This window comes from Oratosquilla oratoria, chromosome 2, assembly GCF_046742065.1.
Source record: "Oratosquilla oratoria isolate Oo_2021 chromosome 2, ASM4674206v1, whole genome shotgun sequence".
NCBI classification, from domain to species: domain Eukaryota; kingdom Metazoa; phylum Arthropoda; class Malacostraca; order Stomatopoda; family Squillidae; genus Oratosquilla; species Oratosquilla oratoria.
In genome coordinates, this window is record NC_134778.1 from 38,416,196 (window position 1) to 38,430,802 (window position 14,607).

Sequence of the window (14,607 nt, forward strand, 5' to 3'; positions counted from 1 at the left end):
TTAGGTCTAGAAATGCACAATCAGCCCATCCATCTCTTTCTTGTATTATATCTATTAGTCTTGAATAGAAACATATTAAATTGGTGACGCATGATCGTCCTTGTCTGAATCCAAATTGCCTTGGATTTAGCACGTTGTTTTTTTCTAAATATTTTACCCATCTACTTTTGATCATTCTTTCACAAATTTTTGCTATTGTACTTGTTAGAGAGACTGGTCTATAGTTGGTAGGGTCTTCTTTATTTCCCCCTTTATATATAGGTACTATATTTGCTTTTTTCCAATCTTCTGGAACTTTTCCTTCTTTCAAGGAACTGTTTATCATGCTATGTATTTTGTCTGCCAGTTCATTCCTGCATTCTTTCAAAATCCAGTTTGCTATTTCATCTGGTCCATGCGATTTTCTGACATCAAGATTACTCAAGTGTTTCATTATTTCATTCTTTGTTACTTCTATTTCTTTCATAGGGAGGACTTTCTCTTTCCATTCGATCTCTTCAGGTTGTATGTTCTCCCTTGTAAACACTGATGTGTGTGTGTATGTGTATTTACCTAGTGATATTTATATAGCTGTATTTTACGGGAAGGGGAGCTATGCTCGTGGTATCCCGTCTTCATATCTCATTTTATCTAAACTGTTTTTAAATTCATGTATTGTTTTTGCACACACTACTTTCTCATCTAGCTTGTTCCAAATGTCTATTACTTTGTGTGTGTGTGTGTGTGTGTGTGTGTGTGTGTGTGTGTGTGTGTGTGTGTGTGTGTGTGTGTGTGTGTGTGTGTGTGTGTGTGTGTGTGTGTGTGTGTGTGTGTGTGTGTGTGTGTGTGTGTGTGTGTGTGTATGTGTGTGTGCATGTGTGTGTGCATGTGTGTGTGCGTGTGTGTATTTACCTAGTTGTATTTACCTAGTTGTATTTTGCGGGAAGGGGAGCTATGCTCGTGTTGTCCCGCCATTGTATCTCTCAGTGTCTAGTTTGCTTTTAAACTCGTGAATGGTTTTTGCGCATACTATTTCATTATCCAGTTTGTTCCAAGTGTTTAAAACTCTATGTGGAAAACTGTTTTTCTTCAGTTCTCTTCTATAGCTATGTTTTCTTAATTTTCTTCCATGTCCTCTTGTGTTTCTCTTGTCCCAGTTTAGTAATTCTTCTCTGTCAAGTATCTCTGTGCCTTTCATGATTCTGTAGATAGTCAGTAGGTCTCCTCTCTCTCTTCTTTGCTCCAGTGTCGGTACAGTAGCTCCAGTTTAGCCAATCTCTCCTCGTATGATAGGTTTGCAAGTGCAGGTGCCATTTTTGTAGCTGCTCTTTGTGTGTGTGTGTGTGTGTGTGTGTGTGTGTGTGTGTGTGTGTGTGTGTGTGTGTGTGTGTGTGTGTGTGTGTGTGTGTGTGTGTGTGTGTGTGTGTGTGTGTGTGTGTGTGTGTGTGTGTGTGTGTGTGTGTGTGTGTGTGTGCGCGCGTGTGTGTGTGTGCCATACATCAATCAATTTACGTGTAACCTCTAAACACTTCTGCAAGAGACCCACAACCCCAATGAATCCGCCCACGGCCACTGAATTGGCCCATAGGTCACTCAGGAAAGACAATTTTGCCCTGGTTCCTCAATCAGACTTATATGTACAATACACACACACATGCACATGCACTCACGCATACACGCACACACAGACACTCACATACACAAAAACGCACACTCGCAAACACAGGTACAGGCACATACGCACACAGGTTATTAAAGGAATCAAATTATGCTGATCACAAGGTCATAGGAACAATGTAAAGAAAAGCAAAATTCTAAAGGATCCCTAGAATAGCTTAGATGATACAGTCCGATTTGAAACTATGGGTAAATTCAAAACCAGGTATCATTGTTGGAGAAGAGATAACAGCCCACCAGTGTAGCCATTTTTTGTATATTACAATGAAGTAAATATAATAAGGTAAATACACACACACACACACACACACACACACACACACACACACACACACACACACACACACACACACACACACACACACATACAAGCTTATTTTTCATCCTCTCACTGGATTCATTCATGTTTGCTATCATCAACTTTACATACCTACCTGCCCTCCTTTCTATCGCTGTTATTGCGTTTTATGTTCATTTTTTCTTTCCGTTACCTGTTTTTGTACCTGTTACTTCACCGTTCCTCCCCCCATCCCTTCTGAGAACAGCCAAAGGACACGTAACCCACCTGACTCCTTTGTTGACGCCGTGCTGGAAACAGCCCAAGATAACCCTATGGTACACAAAAGGCCGACCGCCCATAACAGAAAGGGCGCTCGCTGACTGAAGACTCCAGACATGATAAATAAAACCGTCTGGATACACTACACTTTCTAGGTGGCTCGACTGCTGTAGTCTATAGACACAGAAGCTTCGAAGACAACACTAACGTGTGATTTTGTCGCGGGAAAAAGGGTGAGAGTAAGGTAGGGAGGATTTGAATGATACGAACTGATATGATAGATAAGAACGTGATAAAAGTCTGTCTAAATGCCTTACTTGTGGGTTTTGACGTGAACGGGAGATATAGTCTCGGATTAGTGGTGATAAAATAATATACACAATAAGGCGAGTGAGCAGCAACGACATAACTAGGACGAAGCTGTTTTACGAGAGTCGAGATATTACTTGGGTCATACGTGCGCTGGTAATATTGTGGACATCCAAACATAACCTATTAGTCTTTATCCAGGTGACTTTATTCTCTCCATGGAAATATACTCATTAGAGAAAGGGTTAGGAGACAATAAGTATAGCTTGACTGGACAGTCAGTCAGACCAAATTAGACTATATATATATATATAGACTTTATATATATATATATATATATATAAATATATATATATATATATATATATATATATATATGCAACATTAATCACATAAAACACGTGAATAAAGATTTATGCTTGTAACCACGAGGAAAATAAAGATCGGAATACTGAACGTTTTCGTCTATTAAGACATTTTCAAAGTACATAGTGTCACAACAAAGAATAACTTAAATATAATAATATAGAAAACAGGAGAGGTCACACAACGTAAATGAATATCTTACAAAGAAACGAAAATATAAAAACAATAAATAAAATGGGTGACAATTGAAACAGGTGAAAAAATGTCACACAACATAAACCATAAGGATGACAAATGACAAGGTGAAAAAAAAAGAATATTCAACATAAAAGATAATAACAAGAAATAAGAAGGGTGACAATTGACACATGTGATTCAACATAAAGATTGACTTACAAAGAAACAAATTATATACATATGCATACATACATATATATATATAATGGAAGATAATAATAACAAGAAAAAATAAATAAAAATGGATGACAGATGACACAGGTGAAAAAAGGTCACACAAGATGGCTAAGGCGGAGCTTTGGGACATCATCCTACAAGTTGGTTAACAAAATTATCTAATTTAAAAAGACCAGTGCTTAAATTAAGATTTTCATTAAAAGTTTTTTTAATGATACACGATTCAATTATATTTCTTATCAAATAAGAATTACTTGAAACAATTTCTTGGAAATTGTCCCAATCAATACAGTGATTGTAGTCTCTAATGTGAGCAAAAATCCCACTTGAAGATTGGCCAGTACGGACACTATACTTATGCTGGTTCAATCTAAGTTTTAATATATTTGCTAGTCTTTCCTAATTCGTTCTTTCCCTGTACCCAAATTACCTCCGTATGTTCAACTCTATTCGACAGTTTTCATCTCACTCAAGCTAGGGGGTGGTGTTATTTTGCAAATCATCCTTTCGATGCCGTACTCCCCTAATGTTATGGTCTAGGCCAGCGATTCCCAAACTATGGGTCGCGACCCAAACATGGGTCGCGAAGTGTTCAAGAATGGGTCGCGAGACCTTGTTAGAAAAAAAAATCAATCAAAAGCTTCCCTACACTTACGCATAAAACCAAACTAAGCTAAACTAAATAAAAACAAGTGAAAAAAGCGGATCATATTCGTGAATAAGACGGTTGCTGGACTTCGTTACTATGGCTGGCCGGCCGCTTTATATGCGCGTAATCGCCGTAATGTAATGCGCATGTATTGTAGTTTCAAATTTCACCGCTAGGTGCAGGACCATCAGGCCTATAGTAGTGCCATGATCCGTGCGCTGTGCATTGCAATCCGGACAGCCAATTAGATATCGACGTGCATCGCGAAACGATCGCTGATTGGCTGCCCACTACATATCTATGTGAGCAAGAATTTTCAGCTCTGACTGCCATCAAGACCAAGACCCGAAACAAGACTGAACCAGTAAATGATCTTCGTCTCGCACTCAGCAAGGTCGAACCGCAACTTGAAAAGATTATGCAGGACAGACTTCAGTTCCACAGATCCCACTAATTGACGACTGTGCCATTGTATTTTGTATTAAATAAAGTATTTGTACCATTGTATTTTCATTTCATTGTGTTTTCAATAAAAGAAGACTTTCGAAATTGCTTTTTGATGCTTGGGTCGCCACATCTTCACCAGATCTGGATTTGGGTCGCGGCCAAAAAAGTTTGGGAACCACTGGTCTAGGCTTACCTGAATCCGGAAATACCAACATTTGGTCCATGAGATCATCATAACCCCCCTGTTTGAAAGCTGTCACCCTCAAAATCAACCAAAAATATGATGTTTGTGTGATTTTGCATGATAATAAAAAAAATTGTGTGCTTTCAGGTGAACTAATGAATGGAAGAGTATATATAATTGTTTGCAGGAACATAATGCTATTTCTCTTTTTGCAGGTTGAATCGATATGGCTAGCGTAGACACGAGATCGCATTGCAGGAAAACTGTGTTGTGTGGACTATATAGAGAGAGTAGAATTACCGTATCGGATGCTCCCAACTAAGATGTCATATAGAATATGCTCTACTTGCTGGGGCCAAAGCGGGCAGGCCAAGGTCAGCGCTCCAAGGATGCAGCAGTTCTGCTGCTGGCAGAGCTGGTTCAGGAACACTGGCTATTCTGCAATCTGTACTCCATCCACACCAGGCACATAAAATAACATCCTTAAGCTGTACGGTGAATTTGTCACTCTGATCCAGACACGGAAACAGCGACAAAGTGACAGTTTTCAAGCGAGCACAGTAGGCATTTACGAAAGAACGAAACAGTTGAGGGACATGTTCTACTAGGACTCTGAAATACGCAAGAAGGCGGAACTGAAACAATGGGGGTGAAAGTGGGCGAAATGGAATGGGCCTTCCTTGAGGATCAAATCCAGAAGAAAATGTACTTCGTGGACAGAAATTGGGTGAAAACAAAGGAGCGTCGAAGCAAGAATATGCAGCCTTGACAAAATGAGAGCTGAGTGTGAAAAAGGGAAAGATTTCTCTGTGTCAGTTGCATCTTTTGAGAACAACGAACAGCCTGATTCTGAAGATGTTGGCATGGACACACACAACACCTAGTCTGATGTTGAAAGTCATATTTCTGCTGAAGAAGGTGAGGGTCCAAGTGTTAAGAAACGGCGGAAAGCAAGAGACACGGTCACTCAGAAGCGTGATGACTTGCCACGTCAATATCAGCACATCCGTGAAAGTATAGGAAAAGTCCGACCAGAATTCTACGAGAGTGTTTACAAACTGAAGAGCTGCTACCGCATGTCTGAGTGGCAAGCAGAATCAGCTGTGATCATAGTCGGCAACAAGGTGTTTGAGTAAAATTGGAAAGCACATGATGAGCAAGAATTTATTGATCTGGACACCCTGCCAGAATCCAAGAGTGTCAGGGATGCAGGCAAGAGCACTGAAGTCATGGCACTGGATGAGATCGTCCAGGATATCATGAACTCTGATGAACAAGTAGCTGTGACTTATTCTGATGACAGTTCAAAGAAGCAGGGCGCTGGTTCTTTTTTCGTTAAGAGTATCACTGTCAATGGAACATACTGTGCCCTACCGACCATGAGCATTGGTTCTGAGTCCAGGAATAACTTGGCTGCTCTCAAGGTGGCAGTTCTTGAAATCCTGGAGGCGGCAAGTGGTGTCGGATCTAAAACTCTGTTCGAGAAGATAGACTGTAATTACAGACCAGACAGCTCACAATTTGAAAGTGGATGAGCTATTGGCAAAAAATCTGGAGTCTGAACACATCCCAGATCACCTGTTCTGCAATGTATACCCAATTCTGATGTTTAATCGAGAACACGGTGGGTAGCGACAAAACCTACTCAAATTTCTTGTCAATGCAACATGTGTGACTGAACAAGCCCTCGATTGTATGACTCGACTCATCATCCATGACTTTGATCACAAGCCATGGACCCAGGCACATGAATTTGATATCCACATAGCGCCTCGACCAAACAAGTCTGTTAGCCTCAAGCAAGAACGCTTCAATCGCCTGACGCTGATTTACGCCATCAGTCTATACCATCTGGAAAATGTGGCATCCTTTCTGCAGAAATATGAACATGTTACCAATCAGTTAGCTTGCATTATGAGGTGTTTCTTGGACTCGGATTTTCTGAAGGTGTACTGTGCAGGTGCTCTTCTTGGACTTCATCTAGTCGAGCCATACCTGTCTTTGACGATGTCAGCTGAAACAACCTACAGCAAGATCATTCCAGCAATTCAGCAGCTGTACCAAGAACTAGAGGAGGTAGATGTGGCCACCTTGCTGCAGGTTCAGGAACCAGCCTTCAAGTTTGTGTCTCAGGAAAGTTTCCAGCATACAAAGTATGACAAGGACGTCTGTGATGTCATACTCAAAGTAACAATCTCATTCCAACCCTAGGTCATTAAGCTCCTGAAGATGATCCTTCCCAAGTTGGCAACGGGCTTTCAAAGGCAGAAGGGCGATATCTTTACCTTTGGAGACTATGATGAGTCTGCACAGAATGCTGTCAATCAGATGGACCCAGAGAAGTTGGTAAAGGTACCAATTCACAACCTAAATGCAGAGCGCAGTGTTGGATTTGTTAACTTCGAGCTGTCAAGAGGAGGTGTCAAGCAGCTTAGCAGTGCATCAGCAGCACAGGTCAAAGCCAATTCGACGGATCTTATCAACAGAAGGCAATCACAGTCATCCAGGGCCTATGGCAGTGTGGTCAGGAAAGGAGAAAAGCTACCAGAATTCATGCTGACATGGAGCACAAGGCAAGATGAACTGAAGAAATAAGGCCAACAGGACAAAGAGATTGCCAATGTGGCAGTAGATCTGAAAAAAGGACCTGGACAAGCTGAAAAGAATGGGAGGACCATTCACCTCAGCTGCTACAGTAGATAGATATGCGGCAGACACTAACAACAATCAGTACACAAAGGTAGAACGCCTGTACCTGGAGGCTCACTATGCTCGAGACACGTCACTTTCCCTGCCGAAACCAAGCGACCTATTTCGGCTCATGAAAGACCACAAGAAGCTTCCAATCAACACCTATGCAGTGAACCTGAAACTGTACCAGAAGAATATTATTTCCAACGCACAGGTGACAATGGAAGACTTTGTTGAGGCCATGGACTTAATCCTGGGTCACTGACTATCTGTTGACAGTGTTGGTGAACAATAATACACTTTGGACACACATTCTGGTCTTGTTGTGTTTGATGTACATCATTATTTGTCTCTAGTAAATCTAATGTCAATAATATTGAGTTTCCTTACTGTATTCCAGGTCTTTACCAACATTGTGAGGCAATTTTGAGTCAAAAATGCTTTTTTGGGAAGTGCAAACATCAAGGCATGTGATCAGGGGTGTTAGGCTTGATTAAACGGCTTATGGTTGGTATTTTCTCGTTTATACTGACCATCTCCATATTCTAAGGGGAGTATATCAGAAAGTTGGTACTAACACCTCCCCCTACAGTCAAGCTATCACCACTCATCTAAAAAATAATCCCTCTTTTTCTTCCTGCCAAATCTCTGGTCCATGCAACACAGTGGCCACAATCACTCTATATAACCTCTTTGCATTCCTCCCCCAAATACCCTATTTTCATAACACTTCCCATTCCTTCCAGACACTTATTCGCTCCCTATAATTCTCTATAATTCACTTTCACATCCATTTCACAATTCACACCCACGTTATACCCCAGATATTTAAAATTTTCTATTTCCTCAAGCCTTTCATTTCACTCTCTTACGGGAAAAGGGCCAACGATGGGTAAATGCAAATTGTGATTCCATGAGACAGACTACTCATCTACAGCGCCCCATTTCAACCATCATCTGGAGGTGCAAGTCCGAGGGGCTGGCACTCGTTCTCTGGAATGGCCTAAGATTTCAATTAAAAAAAAAAAATCACTTTTTCAGATAAGCAGTCCTGGCAACTGGTAACTCATCCCCTCTTCTTCCTATTAACTGATGACGGAAACAGACTCAAATTAATCTAGCACGAAAACAACATTTCTTTCCAAAGACTATTAGAGAACTCGAAGACCGCTGCTAGTTACTGTAGGGCAACGGAATACCAATCCAAGAATCTCGAGGCAACAATTATTATTATCATTATATATGAAAATTGCAAAGTAACGTCGGTATAACTTACAAGCATTATAGATTTTCTGTCCGCCGGTACTAAGGATTTTGCTCAATTAATATCACTCTTTCTTTGATTTATATATTTTTGTGGCTACATATAGGGCTTTCATTACCTTTCTCTTCTGTTTTGATATGTTCCTCTTCTTGTTTTCATTTTGGCCAGTGCCCTTTTTCTCTTATGTGATTCACCAAAAAGACATTAAATTACCAGCTCAACCATCTGAATCCTGTAGCAACAAGAACTCTCATAGCTATTTTCAGCTATTCCTGGTTACACAATGGTATTTCAGCAATCAGGAAAAGAACACATAATCTCCATCCTGAAACCAAAACTCCAAACAACCCATCATCCTCATAAACCTCTCCTCTCAACCATATCCAATCTACTGGAAAAATTAATCCTAAGCAGAAATACACATACCCATCATGTTAAGTGAATATGGATTCACCCGCATACCGCTAACAAATCACATTTAGTAATTGCTGGAAGGCTTCAGCAGGAATGACTTGTCAGAATGGCAACGATGGTAACAGACTTAACTGATTCAGTCGACAAAATCCCTTGACATATTCTTAAAATAGTGATAATGATAATAATAATAATAATAATAATAATAATAATAATAATAATAATAATAATAATAATAATAATAATAATAATAATAATAATAATAATAATAATAATAATAATAATAATAATAATAATAATAATAATAATAATAATGATAGTAATAATAATAATAATAATAATAATAATAATAACAATAATAATAATAATAATAATAATAATAATAATAATAATAATAATAATAATAATAATAATAATAATAATAATAATAATAATAATAATAATAATAATAGTAATAATAGTAATAATAATAATGTTACGTTATCTCTCTATCTCATTTCACTCACCTTTTTTTTTCCATCTCACATGGGCGTGATCATTGGTGTCACGAGCGAAGGACAGAAGCTCACGCCTACAATTGTCCGGGTCAGGGAAAGACAGGAGTGTCACTTTCTTCACTTTATTCTAACTAATGAATATGAGGATTTTACACGTGTGTTCAACACCGGTTCTAGGCTTACTCTGCTGCTATGCGAGGTATAGCGGGCGACGCCCCCCCCCCCTGGCGTCCCCCCACGCATACCCTCGCTACTTACCCCTTGCTTTCTCTCCGAACCACGCATCACTCACACGTTACAAATCACGTCACGTCCATACCAACCATCCAGGCGCAATATGCATCATTCATTCATGCTCTTTCGCCACATTATCCCCCTCTACATAGCTTGACGACCCGTCAGCTTTCATCTACAAACAAACTTACAAAAGAACTTAAAACATCTTGTATCAAAAATAAAACATCACTTCTTCATTAGGAAAACATTACGTAAACAGAACACTTAAACACATCCAATGACATATCCAAATAACACATTAATAACATCAAATGGCATATCCAAATAACACATTAATAACATCAAATGTCAATCACATAGTCTGTTAACCACGATGGTAGCTTCCTATTACTGGGAAGTCGACCAGGTCTCTGATCTCTCTCTACATCTTCACTTTCTTTCTCCGAGTCTTCATGTGCTACACGTTCGTCACTCTCAGTGTCACTATCATATTCACGTTCCACACCAGGACTATGATCACCATCATCACAACTACTACTACCACTGTCACTGTCTCTCGAATCTACATCACGTTCACCCCAGGTATATTCTCCCTCGCCTGGGTGTTTCCATAATCGATCGACATGCACTATTTTACTCGCCCGTTTTCTGCCAGGCATTTCTAGTCGGTAATTCACTGCGGATATTACTTCCGTCACTTTATATGGTCCTTCACAGTCAGAGTGGAGTTTCGGTGACTTGCCAGGCTTTCTCTTTGGATTATGCAGCCAGACCATGTCGCCGGGCTGATGTTCTGCATTTCTGGCGCGACCTTGGTGCTGCCTCCACATAGCCTGACCTGACACTCGCAGATGCTGCCTCGCCCAGCAGGAAACCTCCTCCAGGCGCCGCTGCATCGTCATCACGTAATCACTATACGTACGTGGGAGTTCTGCTCCCGGTGGGCGACCGGTAGAGAGGTCGACTGGCAGACGAATTTCCCTACCAAACATTAACTTGGCTGGCGTGAATCCCGTGGCCTCATGCTCAGCTGAACGATAGGCCATGAGAACGTACGGAACACACAAGTCCCAATCGCGCTGGTCCTCCTGACAGTACTTGGCCAGCTGCTGGACAATCGTCGCGTTAAATCTCTCCACCATACCGTCGCTCTGGGGCCTCAGGGGAGAAGTACGAGTCTTATTGATGCCAAGCAGACTGCAGCATTCCTTAAAGACCCGAGACTCAAACTCTCGTCCTTGTTCTGAGTGCAGTTCCCCTGGGACTCCAAAGCGCATGAACACCTCCTCCACGAGGAACTGAGCTACAGTCTCTGCCTCGTGGTTAGGTAGAGCACAGACTTCCGGCCACTTCGTGAAGTAGTCCATTACCACACACAGGTACTTGTTTCCCCTCTCTGTGCACGGAAAATGGCCGGATATATCCACAGCCAGGCGTTCCATCGGCGACCCGGTGTGATATAACTGCAGGGAGGCACGAGCCTTGTGGGCGAGGCCTCTCTTGGCGGCGCACACACGGCAAGTCTTGCACCACTCTTGCACGTCTCGTCGCAGGCCCACCCAGTAGACTCGCTGCCTCAACTTTTCGAGAGTGCGTTTCACTCCCAGGTGGCCGCTGGTATTCCCCTCGTGCATCTCTTTCAGCAGCTCCTGTCGCCGAGGGCATGTCACTACTACCAGCCAGCTTACCTCTCCTGTTCGTGCGTGCGTCCAACGTCGGTGTAGGATTCCCCCTCGCAGCCTCAGTGCCTCCCAGTGGTCAACAAGGCCCTTTGTAGCAGGACTCTCGGGTGATACTGTCTCTTTGGGAGGCCTTTCACTGCTGGCCTCTAACCACCCAATCACCATAGACAGGTCAGAATCCTCTCGTTGGTTGCTCTTCCACTTCTCGTCTGTCTCGGTGGTGCTGTGAGCGACGGTTATTTTCCGCACAGCCACCTCAGGCTCCCGCCGTGAACAATGCACACACTCGAGTGGGCAGGGACGGCGACTTAGGCTGTCGGCGTTGTTATGCACCCGGCCAGGTCAGTGCTCCATCTCATAGTTGTACTGCTCCAGTTTTCCAATCCACCTGGCCAGCTCTCCTTCCGGTTCCTTCATCGTCTTCAATCATCTCAGGGCGGCGTGATCCGTACGAATGGTGAAGCGCGTGCCATATGGGCAATGATGGAAGTGGGCGAGTGCCTTCATCTCCGCTGCCAGCTCCTTCCGTGTGACACAGTAATTCCTTTCCGCCTTGTTAAACTTAGCACTGTAGTAACTCACGACATACTCTTTCCATCACGAAGCTGTGACAGCACGGCTCCCACACCCTTTTGGCTCGCGTCCGTGTCCACAATGTACGGCAAGCCCATCTGGGGGTAGGGAAGCACTGGCGCTTCCACCAATGCTCGCTTCAGTGCCACGAAAGCTTGCTGGCACTCCTCGCTCCACTCGAAATCTGCTCCCTTCCTCGTCAGATGGTGCAGTGGGGCGGGGATAATGGCGAACCCTGCCACAAACCTCCGGTAGTACGTGCACAAGCCCAGGAAACTGCGCAGCTCCGAGACATTCCGAGGGACTGGCCATCCTTCCACAGCGGTGACCTTGAGTGAGTCCGTCCTCACACCTTCCCTGCCGACGACATGTCCCAAGAACAGCATTTCTGATTTGAATAGAGTGCACTTCTTTGGATTCAGCTTCAGGCCAGCCTTCCTCATGCGGCTGAACACTTCTGTGAGCCTAGCCAGCTCCTCCTCGAAGCTGTTTCCAAACACCAGCACGTCGTCTAGGTAGACGACTGCCGCCTTCCATTGCATACCGTCGAGTACACGTTCCATGAGACGCTCAAAGACTCCATGGGCGTTCATGAGGCCAAAGGGCATCACGTTCCAGTACCACAGGCCTTGCCCAATCGAGAAGGCTGTCTTCTTTTTATCCTCAGGCGCCATCTCGACTTGGTGATAGCCTGACTTCAAGTCCAGCGTGGAGAACCACTGGACCCCACTGAGAGCGTCTAACGTCTCGTCGATGCGGGGGAGAGGATAAGCGTCAGGGACAGTGACGGCGTTCAGCGCCCGGTAATCTACGCAGAATCTTCGGCTTCCGTCCTTCTTCGTCACTAGGACTACCGGCGAGCACCACGGGCTGTCTGACCGCTCAAACACTCCCGTTGCTGCCAACTCTCGGACAAGCTTCTCCATTTCTTCTCTCTTTACTGGTAGGACCCGACGAGACGCCTGCTTGATGGGAGGACTATCTCTGGTATAGATGCTGTGCTGAACCAATGACGTGCGACCCAAGTCCATGTCTCCACTGCTGAACACGTTACGGTACTGTGCAAGTAATGCCTTCACCTTACTCGCCTGCTCAGCTGTCAGCTGCGTGATACTCCTCTCCGCCAAGTCTTCCAAGTACTCAGGCAGGCCCTCTGGTAGGTCCTTCTGTTTCTTCTCCTCCTTCGGTGACTCCATCTTGCTGTTAGCGGTGGTGATAGTGGTGGATGCGGTGCGGTACAAGGTCGTAGTAGCAGAGTTGCGGGCCACTCTTCCCTTCCGCGCTTTACCTTGGCTGGGTGACTTGACGGCCTGAGATCTCTGCCATCTGGGTTCCCTTACCTCATCCCTCGTGGCGAGCTCTCCACTAGGATTCAAAGGCACTTCATAGCCTCTCACTGACATCCTACCTTCCTGGAGATCAACACACGCCCCCACGCAATTAAGGAAATCCAACCCCAACAGGAATTTATCTTCCATCTCCGCCACAAGCACAGGCAGGCGTTCAGTCACCCTGCCTACGGCCAGATTCACCAACACCGGTCCCTTCACCGGTACACAGTCTCCTGTAACTCTGCACAGTTGCTGACCCACGCACTTCACACCACGTCCCGGTATGACTCCCTCTTTTAAATCCTGGTAGCCGCTCACAGTCAAGTCCCGGTTTCTGGCAAGTCTTCTGATTGGCCGCCTTCCCTTTGGCTATGGGCCAATTGCGAGCCCTGGTGATTGCGCGAGCTTCCGCTGGTGTTGGTGACGTCATCAGTCCCGTCATCAGCACCCATAGAGGCCCGTGTCGCCATCCTACGAGACATGCACTGGTTACAGAATACTGTCTGGCATGAAGGCCTTAAGTACAAATTGTACCACAATTTCGACTTTGCCCTGCCGTTCACAAGGTTGCTCTGCAACTACCTGGACGACAGGACAATAAGAATAAAGTGGCGGGGCTGTCTGTCCCAACCTTTTGTGCCGAAGGCTGGAGTACCGCAAGGGTCAGTCCTTGCCCCCACTCTGTACAATCTATATACGAATGACCTGCCAGAGCCAGCTTATCCACGCAACCGAGCTCTAACTCTTTCGTATGCGGACGACACTAACCACATTAGCAGACACAAAACGCTGCAGGGAGCGTTACACGTAATGCAAAACATCCTAGACGGGGCACACGCGTGGGAACAACAGTGGCGCATGAAGACCAACGCGTCGAAATGCAATGCTGTATACTTCTGCTGCAAGCGAACCAACAGAACAATCACAAACACTCCTCTTAAAATAAACAACACAAACATCCCAGTGAAGGACCATACCTGTGTGCTGGGTAGCACACTTGATAGTGGCCTTACCTGGACCCCACACTTCCGCAAACAGGGAGCGAAGGCTAGGGCTTTGCTGGGAAGGCTAAGACGTTTCAAAACTGCAACACTGACCACCAAACGTCGATTGTACCTAGCCCTCGTCAGACCGATTCTGTGCCAATCCCCGGGACTAAGCCAGCTGACATGTCCCGCTAATAACTACGAGCATCAGAAGGTTCGGAATGCCGCTGTCAAGTTCATCACGGGTTCGCGATGGAGCGACTTCAGAACTACTGAGTCTCTACACCGAATTTCCAACATCCGTCCACTCAACCAACACAAACACAAACTTCACACAAGACACCTAGA

At 44.1% G+C, this 14,607-nt stretch overlaps 1 protein-coding gene across 1 annotated transcript in view; it reads right to left on the reverse strand.

Moving 5' to 3' along the window:
* LOC143038518 (uncharacterized) overlaps window positions 1-2,447 on the reverse strand; it is a 42,709-nt gene extending 40,262 nt beyond the window's left edge. The window contains exon 1 of the mRNA XM_076207796.1: window positions 2,222-2,447. Within this exon, the coding sequence (XP_076063911.1) occupies window positions 2,222-2,333 (112 nt within the window). The 5' untranslated portion in view covers window positions 2,334-2,447. The remainder of the gene's footprint in view (window positions 1-2,221) is intronic.
* Window positions 2,448-14,607: the final 12,160 nt, after the last annotated feature.